Source organism: Polypterus senegalus, chromosome 17 (assembly GCF_016835505.1).
Source record: "Polypterus senegalus isolate Bchr_013 chromosome 17, ASM1683550v1, whole genome shotgun sequence".
Lineage (NCBI taxonomy): Eukaryota > Metazoa > Chordata > Cladistia > Polypteriformes > Polypteridae > Polypterus > Polypterus senegalus.
The window spans coordinates 98,307,166-98,321,422 of NC_053170.1; the positions used below are offsets into that span (position 1 = coordinate 98,307,166).

The 14,257-nt window shown below is 38.7% G+C and overlaps 1 protein-coding gene across 1 annotated transcript in view; it reads right to left on the bottom strand.

Annotated features, from left to right (window-relative positions):
• dnah9 (dynein, axonemal, heavy chain 9) overlaps nt 1-14,257 on the bottom strand; it is a 262,350-nt gene that overhangs the window by 73,280 nt on the left and 174,813 nt on the right. The window contains exons 57-59 of the mRNA XM_039739325.1: nt 11,237-11,401; nt 5,005-5,145; nt 2,704-2,874 (exon numbers count right to left, since the gene is read on the bottom strand). Coding sequence (XP_039595259.1) covers nt 2,704-2,874; nt 5,005-5,145; nt 11,237-11,401 — 477 coding nt within the window. The remainder of the gene's footprint in view (nt 1-2,703; nt 2,875-5,004; nt 5,146-11,236; nt 11,402-14,257) is intronic.

A 14,257-nucleotide genomic window follows, 5' to 3' on the forward strand; every position in this document is an offset into this window, starting at 1 on the left:
CGTTAGTCATTTTTATAAGTGCTGTTTCTGTACTATGGAGGGGACGAAAACCAGACTGGAACTGTTCATACAGATTATTATGAGATAAGTGGGAGTGGAGTTGAATAGCTACTATTTTTTCCAAGAATTTTGAAAATAAAGGGTAGATTATAGAGAAAAGCCAAGCAAAATGACACCTTTTATTGTCAATAGAAATAGGATGAAAGTTACTGAAATTAGTCGGATCGGCAGCAGGTTTTTTCAGTATTGGGGTTATTGCAGTAGTTTTAAAAGATGAAGGAACAGTACCAGTAGTGAGAGAAGAGTGGATTATAGCAGAGATAAGGGGGACCAGAAAGGGGAGGCAGGCTTTGACCAGAATTGTAGGGAGGGGGTCCAGTTGACAGGTGGATGGCTTAGACTTAGACGAGATCTGAGATTTCTGAGAAAGTAGGAAGCTGAAAAGAGGAAAATGAATGAGTTGGTGAGTGAAATTCAAATGAAGTACTGGAGGAATCCATACAGAGAGACTGATGAATCTTCTGGATTTTCTCAAAAAAAAAAAAAGGGAATTACAAAATTCAGTTGAGTAAAGGTAAGAAGGTAAAGAATCTGGGGGTTGTGTGATATTGTTAAGTAGTGAAAACAATGACTTGGTGTTGCCTTCATTGGAAGAAATAATGAGAGTGTAATAGTTAGATTTAGTTTGGGCAATACAGTCCTTGTAATAAAGTATAAGGCTTTTGTACATCTCTTTGGGAACAAAGATTCCAGTTTTTTTTTTAGATAACCATTCAAGTTGCTGGCCTTTGGCTTTCAAAAGCCAAAATTCAGGCGTGAACCAGGGAGCAGAAAAGGAAAAAGATACACATCTAGTTTTTAATGGAGCGATGGAGTTAAGAATACCATTAAGTCCAGTGTTATAGTATCAGACCAATTCTTCAGGAGTGGATAAATTGTGAATTATGAAATTATGAATGTCCATAAGGGAATCAATACTAGAGGAAAGTCTAATTAGATATTGGAATTCAACATAACAACAACCTGCAAGATTCACCAACATTGATTAATGTCACAAAAAAAAAAAAAGTGACAACTTTGTTGCTCAGTGTAATTTGATATTGTGGCATGTAAGGTGGCCTACCATGTTCAGAACAAAGAATATATGAGTTGCGAGTTTTGGCAAGAAGTACACAAAACTCGATAGATTCAACAAGAAATCAGGACCCTATATAAACAGTCTGTTAAAGCGCACAGTAGTCTTAAACATTTTCACCCTATAATTAGACAGGTTAACTTAGGGTGTTTTTTTTTTGTCACCCTCTGAACCAAATAGCAAAACTGCTGAGCCTGGTTACCACTGGATACGTCTATGGACTGCACCATCCATAATACAGCTGTGTCTGCCGGTAAATTTTCAGCATTTTCCGGCAATGAAGTGAGCAGACATTCAGATGGGAATAGAGTAACAGTGAAAGAATGAAAAGTGCTTTTTGTAAAACATTTCTTAAACAGTAAAAATGCATCCTTGTGTACCTTTGGATCAATGGTACATTCTTATACGGTCTTTAAATTTGCGCAGGTCTCAAAAATAAGTCCTGATCTCTCTCTGTCAAGATATATATAGTGATGGATGGCCGGGGATCCTGCCCAGACGGGACGTCCTTTCCAGGAGAAGACGGGGAAAATGAGCATGCTATCAGGAGTACCTCCCTCGGGACACGAGAGGGCAGCGACCTTGGGTAAACATCGGGGCCATGGAATTGGGGCTTGGAGGCTTATCACAGTACAGGTCCGTGGCCACACCCGGAAGTGCTGCTGGATGTTAATCAAGGAACAGCTGGAGCACTTCCGGGTGCTCTATAAAGGAGGCCGTTTTACTCCATTCCGGGGCAAGATTCGGGAGTGGAGTAGGACAGAGCTTTGGAAAGGAAGTAGTAGAGGAGAGACGGGAAGAAAAGGACTGGGTACTGTTTGGAGCACTGTGTGACATATTTTTGTCTGGAGAAAAAATTGCATTTGACTATTGCTGTTCATAAGTTCATTTACTTTTAACACAAAACCAAATACGATGGTAATGTTCAGGGTGGTGGCCTTTTCATTCACGTCCTGGGATTCCTGCCCCTGTTATCTGGGCCTGAGTTTTGTGGGAAGACTATCAAGTCAAGACATTGCCAGGGCGTCCTCATATTTGACGATGAGCAAATCACTACATTGCCAGGATTTTTGAAAGATACTACTGTGCACCTGTTGGCATTTGAAGGGTGCAAAATAAGCCTGTGTAGTTATACTAATAAATATTCCGTACATTATAAATAATGCAGTCAAGTGACAGCACTGCTGTTCAGCTTGGCTTTTATATTTGAGTAGAATGCTGACTTCTGTTCTGATGTTTCATAACCAAAATGGAACAAAACAGGGAAGAGTGCAGAGAGGCCTTTCCAAAGTTGCCTGCAGGCTGCTTTCATACTGCCTTTTGTGTACCAGTAAATGCACCAGCCGTGCACATCTACTAAAGGGTACAGTTTAACAAAAGAGAGATGCCTAGAATGGCTCTCCTCCATAATAAGAAGTCACATGGCAAAATATTGAAATGCAGATTGATTCATTACACTTTTTGAAATCCCCGATTCTTCTCATTGCTGCTCACAAAAGGCCAATACTCACTCTGCCATCAGAAGACCCAGGCACACTCTGAAGGAGGCACAAGCAGCTAATACATACCTGGAAGGCAAGCTGAGCCATATATGTCAGTTTATCACATTCAAACAGTCCCCTTGTGGTGTACTGGAAGGCAGAAAAGGTAATACTGTCGATCAAATTGACGATACGCTGCTTCAAGACCTCGTCCTGGGGGGCTTTCAAGACAGCCTTCTGGAAGACCACACTGAAGGCCTATGAAAGAAAACATAATCATTTGTTACATGCAGTACATACAACGTAATGGTGCAACAGTTGATTCTGCTGCCTCATAGCTCCAAACAATTGGATTTGAATCCTGACCCAGGACAGCATGCAGAACATTAAAACGATTATTATAAATATCACATAACCCCAATAAGTCACACACAATAGAATTTAAAAGCAAACCTTTTAAACCTATTTTCTTTCCAGTAGATTGGTTACAGTTAGACTGCATTCCATTTTATTTATAAATCAATTAAACAATTTAAATGACCTCTTCCAGGTTAGCAATTTGAAATGGAAATGACCCTCTTACATGTCTAGGAAATATACACATAATCTGATTGTGTGCATGTCTCATCGCTCACCTCTGCATATATTGTATATATAGTACAGCATACGTATATGTAAAACTATAGCACTCTACAGGTTCAGTATGAAGAGGTGACATACAAAATAAAGCCTGAAAGATAAAATAATAAAAACCAAAGAAAGGGGTGAAGTATGGAAAGGACCATGAATGGCTCTTTTAGAAGGTGTACTACCCTAGTGGTCAGTGAGTTGGCCTAGGATCATAAACTCCAACATCATCAGTTTGCATTTCCTCTAGAAATTCTCTGGGTCACTGTCATTAGTCACCTGTGCTCAACCTTTCCCTCTGCTCCAGTGTTCTGTCTTTTTGTCACATTTGCTCTTTTCCAAGTAAGGATTGCATTTCCACTATTCTTAAATACTATCACAAAGAGCTTCTATATGTCAAACACTCCACTGAAAGCAAATTGCCAGACAATAAAAATCTTGATATACAATGAATGTCGCAGTATGTTAACATTTTTAACAGGGGATTGTGACGTCACCAGGCTGTGTTTGAGAGTTCATCAGCACTCTCAATTCTGATGTATACGATACCACCAGGGGTTATGATTGCAAAAGTAATGTACAAAATATGCGCTGCAGTGAAATAAACTTTGTGCAACAAAACCTCTTCATCTAACACTGTCATGCTAAACATGAGGCTCAGCACTTGAACTATATGACACAGTAAGGACTGTAATCTTATGCTTGGCCTGCTTACTTTGCAGCGGTGTGCAGCTCAGGTCCTGGTGCCAGTCTGACTGGAGCTGTCATATCTGAACTGGACATCAAATGAGTAGACAAGGTCTTTAGAATGCTTGGCTCTAAAACTGATAACACGCTGTACACTTGGCCCATTCATTTTTCCTCATCATCATGGCTGACTGTAACATCAACATTTATATTCCTACATGTAAGCATGCACAAATTGTGTTATTTCTTCACAACTTTTTCTTTTTCTAATTCAGAACTTTGATTTTCATGTGCTTATTGTTTGGTGTTTAATGGCTGAGATTAGTTTGCATTCTGTGGTATAATGTCATTGATTGTACTCCTATGGTTTTCCTTTGCAAATTAGAGAAATGCTCTGAGAACAGCAAAGGCACTATATAAATAAAATTATTATTATTAAAAAACCCCAAGGTAATAGGTCACCACGAAATCATGTGCAGGTAGGGGAGGAATAGATATATTACCTCAGCCAACTCGTCTTATATTATACTAATGTTAGCTTGTGTGTCTGTGCATGACTAAGCACAAGATCGCTATGAGTGAACAGCAGAACTTATCAGGAGGGCTCAGACGCACACATCTGTTAGAAGAAGAATACATAAACTGAGCTGGACTTCCTCTACTAAAGGGGTACAGATACTCACAACATAAAAAGCAGAAGTTGTCGTCTTTTTCGTTCAGTAATAATGTCAGGCCACTCCACTTTCTTTTTCTCCCCCCACTTTAAATCCAAATGGCATTTGACAAAAGCAACAATCGGGATACTAACTCTGGCTCTTTGTGTCTTTGTGCTTTAATGGAATCACTGATTCAAACACCAAGACTCCCAATGGTTTGAGCGCCCTCATGAGAATTATATAGATAATACCAATAGTTTAAAAGCAAGCTAAGCAGCAATAAACACTGAATAAAAGCACAGTCCATCAAAGCAGAATAATAAAAAGAGAAATGGCTATCAATCTCATTAAAAAAATATTCAGCTCCTTATTAAAGTAATATATCTGGCACTACAGGCTCTAAGGCTAACAAGAGTACCTTCAAAGAAAACTGGTACATGGGATGGATTTTATTGAGGTCATTCATTATGAAGTACAACACAGATGCACGGGCAGCAGCCGGCCTGTAGTGCTCTCTCGCCTCGTTGATCTTCACTTCTGTCACTTTGGCCTCTTTCACCTAAAAATCACAAAGCAAAGAAAGAGAAAAGTGTTTTTGGGAGCACACCAAATCATCCGAGTGTTGCAGTTTTCCAAAATATGTACATAAATAAATACATTTAAAATAGCCCCGATCGCGCCCATGTACACACATCCACATAGAGTTAGTATGAAGTAATCTAACTGTATGCCATTGAGGTGTATTTAAAAATACTGCATAGACATGAGAAGTACAAACAAACTCCTCACACACAAAAACTGGGCACAGGATTTAAGGTTAGCAGCACAAACCTCTCAGGTGCTATAGGCAAAAAAATCAAGTCATTTCAATGTTAAGTCCTTTGTAACATCAATTTGTATGGAAGGGATTATATAAAATGAAAATACATTGAACTTTAATTTGTCCCAGAAGAGAAATTTGAAGACAAGTGTTTTTTACAGCAGGTCTTTAAATAAATAAATACATATATAGACAGATAAATAAAAACACACTCACACATACCATAATATATGTAAAAAGAACAAAAAAGAAAGAAAAATTTCTGACTTGGCACTCCCAGTGTGGTGCTATACCAGTGTGTTGCTATTGGTATAAAGGAGTCCCCGTCGCATTTCCTGACACACTTTTGCTGAATGATTCGTTGGCTGAAAGTCCCTCAGTGTTAGTGTGTCATGGAGAGGACGTGCAGCATTGTCCATAATGGCACTCAGTTTTGTCTTCATTCCCTCCTCCACTACTAACTCCAAGGGGTACAAACTGTGTCCTCTCCTCTAACTGAGCCTGCCCTTTCAATTAACTTGCTGATTCAGGGGCCTCACTTGCAATGATGTTATAGGCCTAGCACATCACACGGCCATCACAGAGTTGCAGAAGATGTGAAGGATTGCACTACCCACATTAAATGTAATTTATTTATGTATTTTTTTTTTTTTTACACGAGTGATGTTCAAACAGTTTCCACACTTCCGTATTTTTGCTGGAAACAGTGAAGGTGGGAGGAATAGTAGTTGGGCATTAAAAAGTTGCTATGACGCTGGGAGAATTACATTGCAAACAAAGGCGACTATGTAGAAAAGTGATGTCATTTGTTTTTGAAATTCTTAATAAAAAGTGTGGAAACTTTTTGAACATCCCTCGTATATCGTTTCCGATTTACATATGCAATTAAAGATATTGTTGAGTGCTAACTATGAGAATACATGAATTGTTTTGCAATGCACTTTGTGATGGTGTTTGCTCTGTAATGCCATCAGTATTTCCACATTTTGCTGTTTGGAGTACCATTGGTTTTTCCATTTGTATTGGTGGTGCTTTGTTGCTATTACGCACCAAAAATCTGGAATATGTTACCAATAGAGATATGCCAGGCTAAGACTGTGGATCATTTTAAAAAGCTCCTAAAACCCACTTCATTTTGCTTTTTCGAAACTCCATTCTGCTCTTAATCAACTAGATATGCATAAAAGTACCGTGCTCTTCAATGAATTTGTGAGCATTACTAATCTATACTTTTCTCAGTTTTTTTTTTTTCCAGTTGATCTGTGGTGGCAGCGGCCTGATCAAAGCACTCACTGTGATGTCTGAATAAAAGCGGATACCAAAGCTTCCTATGAGACCCACTGCATCGAATCCTTTAAGACGAAGCCTAAAAAATGAACATTTATTTAGGTACAATTCCCAGAAGGGGCTGGGTTGTCTTTTGGTCTGTCCTCCCTGGCCATCTCACCTTAGCATCAGACTAATCTTTTGAGACCAAAAAAGCTGTTTTACATATAAGGTCTCTACTTTTCTATTAATTATATATCTATCATATTTAAGTGTGCATATGTTATTGTAGCCAACAGAGGGGGGCAAATTTGCTAAGGTTGCAATATGACAAGAAGATGAGCAACAAACAACTGATCGCTGCCAAGGCAGGGCATTTGGGAAATGAAGTGTGCAGAAGTTCAGTTTCTGGTTTGAAGTGGCTGTTCTATTTTCTATGAGTGATGAACCAGCAAACTAGAATGTACCCATGTTTGGAGCTTGTATGATCGTGTTTCAGACCCTTTAACTGTTGGAAATGTATAAATGCTTAGACGCTGCCCAGAACAGCAGAGATCACCTATGCACGGATGGAAGACATCACTCCTGCCCGAGCCCAGGACAACATGGTTTTCTACACTCGTCTCAAAATTGGACAGGCAGCGATCATAGGAAACCCTGACTGTATTACGCTTTGGCCAAGTAGCTCTTCTTCGAGTATTATATTCTTCCGAGTGTTAAGTCTATATTCACTTGTTTTTTCTTTGCTTGTAACAATCGGATATCTTGTAAAGCACTTTGAGCTCCATCCTTGTGCCACAGAAACAAATGTTGCTGATTGAAGTGAGTCAGTACCTGCACTCATCACAGCCTCTTGCTATTATCATCTACTACTACTACATCATATCTAGCTACTATCTTGCTAATGCCACAAGTGTGAGAAACTGGCTGCTGTCTCCTGGGAATTGTGGTACGAGGGTCTCTGACCTAAAATCTCTCCTTTTCTATGCTTATATCCCTACAAAGTGGGGCACCCCTGCTTCTGTTAGCTGAAGAAGCCAAAGCAGCAGAAGTATTGCCTCTCCCCCCATATTAGCCACTGGTGATCCATAAAATAAGAAGTATTGCTGTCCTTCATTTTTCAAAATTAAATTAGGGGTAAATGATGGATTGGTACAATCGCAAAAATCAGTTTAGACCCGTTTGGGGGAACAGCCTGACTAGGTGTGTCTGTGAAGCTTCACTGAAGCGGTCGTGGCCAAAGAATAAGCAATACCAAGTCATCAGGGGCCAAATGCATTATAAAAATGTATTTCATGCTCTTTATATGCAAAAACTGAATTTGAGATTTTATTTTATTCTCAGTTTTGTCAGTTTGATGGTGTAATCCTGTGTGACCTGTAAAGTGCATAGTATTCTTAATTACTGCACTCTCTGTGTCTGATGATGTGCATATGTAATGCAGCAGCATTTCATTTTTTAATCAACACTCATTTTAGACAGTGTCTTCAATACCATTAAGCTCTTAAACAAGAACATAACACAATCACCTTGAATTTTAATCGGCTGTTGGACATTTAATGTATTGCTGATCTTGCACTGACATCTCTCTGTGAAATGCATTTTTTAAAGCAGCTCACCCTAAAAGGCACTGTATAAAAATCAGGTAGAGAAATTAACTACTATGATGTCACAAAAACTACTGCAGTCAGTCAAAGACAAACTGTTTTATTTTTTATCTTAAAATTTTATTTACTCCTCTGTCCCCATCTTGCTACCCAGTGCCAACTCAAAAGCTCTTGCAATGCTCTAGAGACAACTTGCAGAAAATTCTTTCTGTCCTCCTGTTTGGGCACCAGGGATAACACAGAGGCTCCTGCTGGGGTTACCCGCTGAACTTCTCCTCGATCCTTCTGTCCAGACAGCGACAAGACATAAGATGCTTACAGATACAGTTCAGATATCGATTGCCTTTCGGCTCGTCTGTTTTATTTGGCTGTTACGATTCTGGCAGCGTTCTCAATATGTTTAAGAGGTCTGACTTCATCTTCGTAATGCATACTAAGATTTAATTCACTCAACCAATTCTGCCTCCCCCCGCCCAATTCCACCCATATTTTTTTTTGTTGAAGCGACTGGAGACTTCAACCCTAACCTCTCATCCCATCTCAATGGAGATGAAGTCTGCTAAGAGATATTTATACACTGCATGGTGAGATGAAAGCTCACTTCGACACAGACATTGTGACTTGCTGTATCCTTTCAACAGCACAACACTCCTCGTGGATGCGTCAACAGGAGCGAAGAAGTGAGACCCTTTCAAAAGAATGATTGATAGCCAAACAGATCTTCATTTTGTTTTCTTTAAAGCCAACAGACAAAAAAGTCCTACATTTTAAAGTGATTGATGCCCGTAAAACAGTTTTATCAGGGGAAGGCTAAACTGCTACTTAAAAATAGAATCAAAACATAAATCAATTTCACATGCAATTAAATTGAATCAATTGTTGCATCACTTTCTGGTTTCAGCAGTAGCAGTGCATCTTGGCCAATTAGCACTGACAGGACAGCTCCTGATATTGGAGTGCTGAAGCTTCAATCTACACGACATTACAATAAGTAAAGCAGCTCCGTGCACGGCTGTCCTGCCTCAAAATAAAGCTGTTGGCCTCAGAAATTCAAAACCTTTCAATGCTTCAAAAATCTTTTGTGTGACTCAATTGAGACACAGCACAGACAATGACCAAATGCTTAAAATATAGCTGTCTCAGAAATGCCACATTAAAAACATTCACACACAACAAATAGAATGTCAAAGCTTTACTAATACGTGTTGACAAACAAAATTATAAACTTAACTATACAGGGTAATGCTGTTAATTGGAGAACCTAATAGCACTTTCGAGGGAGGTGTTATGACTCAAAGAAAATTGTGCCTGAGGATTAACGTGAGCAAAAGCAACAACCAAGAGATGATCCAGGAACTAAAAGACGTAGTGATAATTGAGCAAGGGTCAAAGCCACAAAAACATATCAGTGCGGCAAACACTGCAAAAGGGCAAGGCAACGCTGAAGGTCAAGAAACGGACAGCAATGAAAGACAACACCCAGAATGAAACCAAAACTGAGAACTAAGTTTACAAACAAATTCCCCCCACACACAAAAGTTACAATGCTGTTTCTTATTTAATTTTTCCTGACTTTCTAAATGAATATTTTTTATAAATTAATTTTATCCATTTGGGGATTTTGACCTTAGAGATTACACTTTCTGTGTTGGTTTTTCATTCTGGCAATTATTGAAGATATTTATAATTTCATTCTTATCCACGTATACCACAATTTGATTGTTCGGTCTGTCAGATATGACCCAGAACTCTGCAGTGCATGACATCATCTGGGCCACAAGATATTAAGGTCACCTGTGATGACCTCTCCTTATCAGAGTAAATGGATATTGAAAAATCTTTTTGAAAAAAACCTCTAGTGTTGACCTTCAGGTTTAAAATTTTTGACTCTTCCTTTTGAGTCTTGTTTTAAGGTTTTGATGCTCTCGTAGTGATTTCCTGGTTATGATTTTTGCCTGCCTCTCAATTACATCTTTTCTCCAGATCCCCTCATGTCTTGTTGCTAGTTTTCTTCTTCATAACACATATAAAAATGAATACACATTACAGGAGACGCCTATCTTAATTGGTACCTTTTATAGTAAACTCTGTCACAAAAAATTCAATACGCACGGTAAATCTGTTGACTATTATTGTACACGTCACGTTTCAGAAGAATTAATGCAAATTGTTTTAAAAAGCAATTTTTTTTTTTTTTTTTTAAACTATGTGCCTATTAAAGACACCTGCATTGTATTTTTAATTTAAACATCCTCTATTTTGATATGCCTTCTCCCAAGTCACCAAAAAGCAATCAAATGCTTAATGGCCCAATGTGACAGCCCAGAGGAGAGAATGTGCAGCAAAATGCTGTGTGAAGTTCACAACCGGCCAGTGCCATTCTCACCTGAGATGGGTGGCTTTATTCAGTGGTGTGGTGAGGTGTGCAGGTGAGAAAGTACATGCGTGTCTTTTGACATCCAGACACAGAGAGCCATTAAGTGAGTACTAAGTATGACATCTGAAGGCAGAAGTTAAAAATGTCCTGTTCAACTTTGCTTACGGTACAGAACAAGTCCTTTAGTTTCAACTTCAATAAATGAGGTGTCGCTGATTTGATACCTTAGCCAAAAATAAATATATCCCTTCAGATGTAAGAAGTAAAATGGGCATGTCATGAAAGCCTGGGCTCTGCTGTTACATTGGACTGGCGGCTCTGCCCCCCAGTGACACCATGATCATGTTTATCCTGCATGTCACTAGTGAAAGCACACATCCATCTATAATTACTTTTTTTTACAGCATCTTGGAATGTATTCACACATGGACAATATCGGGAAATTATGTGGTAATGGAACTTTATGGGTCATTTGAAAAAGCAGCCGACGGTTGTTTATTTGGGAGATACCTGTTCAATGTGGACTCTTTGTTGATGATGCATCCTACTCAAGCCACCCACCCTTCCTTGATGTGCTTACCTGCTCTTCAATTTCTGCAGCTGTACTTTTGGTGAACTCCAAGTTTTCTACCAGGGCTGTGTCTCCAAGAAAGTTCCCAGAAGCAGAAGACAAACGTGAAAGTAGATCATCTTCCAGATTTTTCAAAGTGATTTTGAAGTCGTTTTGCTGCTTGGTGAGCTTAGACTGTAAGAAAAAAAAAAAGGCAAAGAAAGCACATGAGAAGAGAAAATAATCTCAATGCTGATCCCAGTGCTAGCAGTGGGTTATTTTGTGCTCTAGGCCAAGCCTATTAGTGTGCCAACTGAATGTCCGGTAGCTACCCCCCAAAGTGATCTGTGCCATTTTTTCCCCCTACAATGTCTTGATTTTGTTATGGGTTTTGACAAAAGATTGGTCCAATTTTTGGCTTACTAACTTTGTGAGTACTTTGACTATGTCTTGTTACCTGGTTCATCTCACTAAAAATCTAGCCTGCTTTTTCAAGTCAGCATAATAGTGCTCTGAATTTTATTCCTAAGGCATCCATTTTGAAACACTACCTTAACAAATTCAAAACATTTTGCTAGTCATTAAAATGTTGCTCAGCTCGTGTTGTTGTTTGCCATCTGAATGTTTAAAATGGATGGCCTGGGTGTAATTGGAGGAGGGTTTTTTTTTTTAAAAGGAACCCCTATGAGTGAACACTTTGCCAAAGGTTTAGTGAGTTGTCCCCATCTGTGTATTCTCTTTCCAAGGATCACATCTGGCCAGACGTGACTACTCTGTCCCTAAAGTATACATTTTATTACTTTTATCCTTTCCATTTAATGTTCTTTACTCTTCACGTTTCATACATTGTCTTCAGATTTACTGCATAATCAAAGATTCCTGAATAGGCTGAACTTTTTATTCACAAAATATTGAACATAAGAAGAATGACACACAAGAGGTGACCATTCAGTCCACCACACTCATTTACAAGATACCTAAGGTGCCCCAATGTCTTGTCCATGTATTTTATAGAAGTTTTCAAGGTTTCAGATTCAGCTCCTGGCATCAGTTTTAAATATCCTTTCCTCAACTCTATTGTTTCAATTAATTAGTGAACTGCTTATATAGAAAGATTTTTGATGTATCAACTTTAACAGCGACGTTGAGGACTTAGATTTCCCAGATTAGGTCAACTTGCAGCCTTCTCTGCTGTCACTTTAGTCACACACAGGTAGAAACTAAGGGTAAGTCAATGATGTTCTCATTTTTTGCTGACAAATATCTTTGTTTATAACATTCTTCTTTAATAAAAATGTAGACTGGGACAAGATAAATCCTTTTTAAACTCAAGAAGACAGGAATACATTTAACAAAGTATTGTATATACCGAGGACACTTTCAAATTTGGGCTTAACCTGTGGTTGCTAAACTGAGATGGGAAGGCACGGGTTGCAATTCAATTTCTGAAAACAGACACAGCCCAACATGCCACCAAAATCAATTACAAGTGAATGGTGACTGTTTCATAACAGGTACACCTTCCGAGCGTATCGCCAACCTAATTAGTAAGATAAGACAATTACACACAGCGGATGTTGCTTTCACCAAGATTATAATTCAAGAAAGCCCATCTAATTAGAATTCATCTCTTTGAATTTCTGCTGAGAGGACAAGTGCCGAACAATAACTCACACATTTCAGGGCATTACAAATGCAGACTTATCCTCCGATGAAATCAGCCAGCACATTTTTATTTAAATATAGACTCGATAAAAAAGACCAAAAACCTAAAAAATAATTGAAAAATGTAAATGGAATCATGCTTATATCTTGCTGACCAACAAAGACTGAAATTTCAAACAATCAGCAAGTGAATCTCTAAAATGCAGGTATTGGCAAATATAAGTGATATGCTAAAAGTACCGCACTGTGCCACAGAATCTACAGATCCCAGGAGAAGCGGACAGACAGCAGACAAGAAATATTTGTATTAAGGAGGGGGGAAAAAAAAAAAACAAAAAACTTAATAGAATTTTTTTTTTCTTTAAAGAAAAAAATAACTGAATAATTTCATTTTTTTATTTAACAATCTGAAGTTTCAAAATGAAGAAAATATTTTAAAAATGATATCTTCAAAAGAGACATGTAGCTAACACCAGTTATTTAGGCTATGCTTCAGGCATTCCAGCAGATTGGATGTCACAATATTTCATCAGCACGCCACATAAATGTAAGTAGTACCCAAGGGCATGTTTCAGGTGACCAACAATTCTAGGCATGACACGTCCACTTTGGGTATAATGAAGCAAATGTGCCTACTTATTATTAAAAACAACAAACTCCACATAGTGATATCAACAGTGGAAAGCAAACTTACTGTTCCAATTAGTAGACCTGAACACTGCAAGTATGTATGTAATGCCCTTGAGAATAGTGTGGAGAAACTTAATTACAGGATACTGGTACATTTACAAGAAAAAGATATCCTAGTGGCAGAGCAGAGGATCCTGACAGCAATGACTGAAATTAGTTTGTGAAAACAATGAGCCTGAGATCACATTTAGGGGGCCATTAATTGAAAGGACTGGTAACATAATATAACTAGATATGCTGCCTGTTGGAGACAGGTAATAGAACAAATTTAACACCATTTGATATCTCTTGGCTTACATGTACCCTCACTGTCCGCACTATGCCCTTCCTCGGTGTCCTCGTGTGTCTCAGACTCCCTTACTCCGCGCTTCCTAGCTCGATCACATTCCCGTAACACATGCTTTTTTGACTACCACCAATGGTACACAGGCCCCCATTACCCGATGTGAATACATCATTCGTATTCACGTGAATACTTCCCATCTTTGAAGGAGACTCCCAGTGTCTCCAAAACCTTCCCTCTGGTACTCCAGTCTTCATGCCACTTAACCTGCATATCTGTGGGTAACTGGTTACTCTAAATTAGCCCGATTATGAATGCACCCTGTAATGAGTGGACATTTTTAAAACCTTACTCTGTCAAAGGAAGAGAAGCATTTGACTTCACACTTCATAACTCATTCGAACATCTGAAAG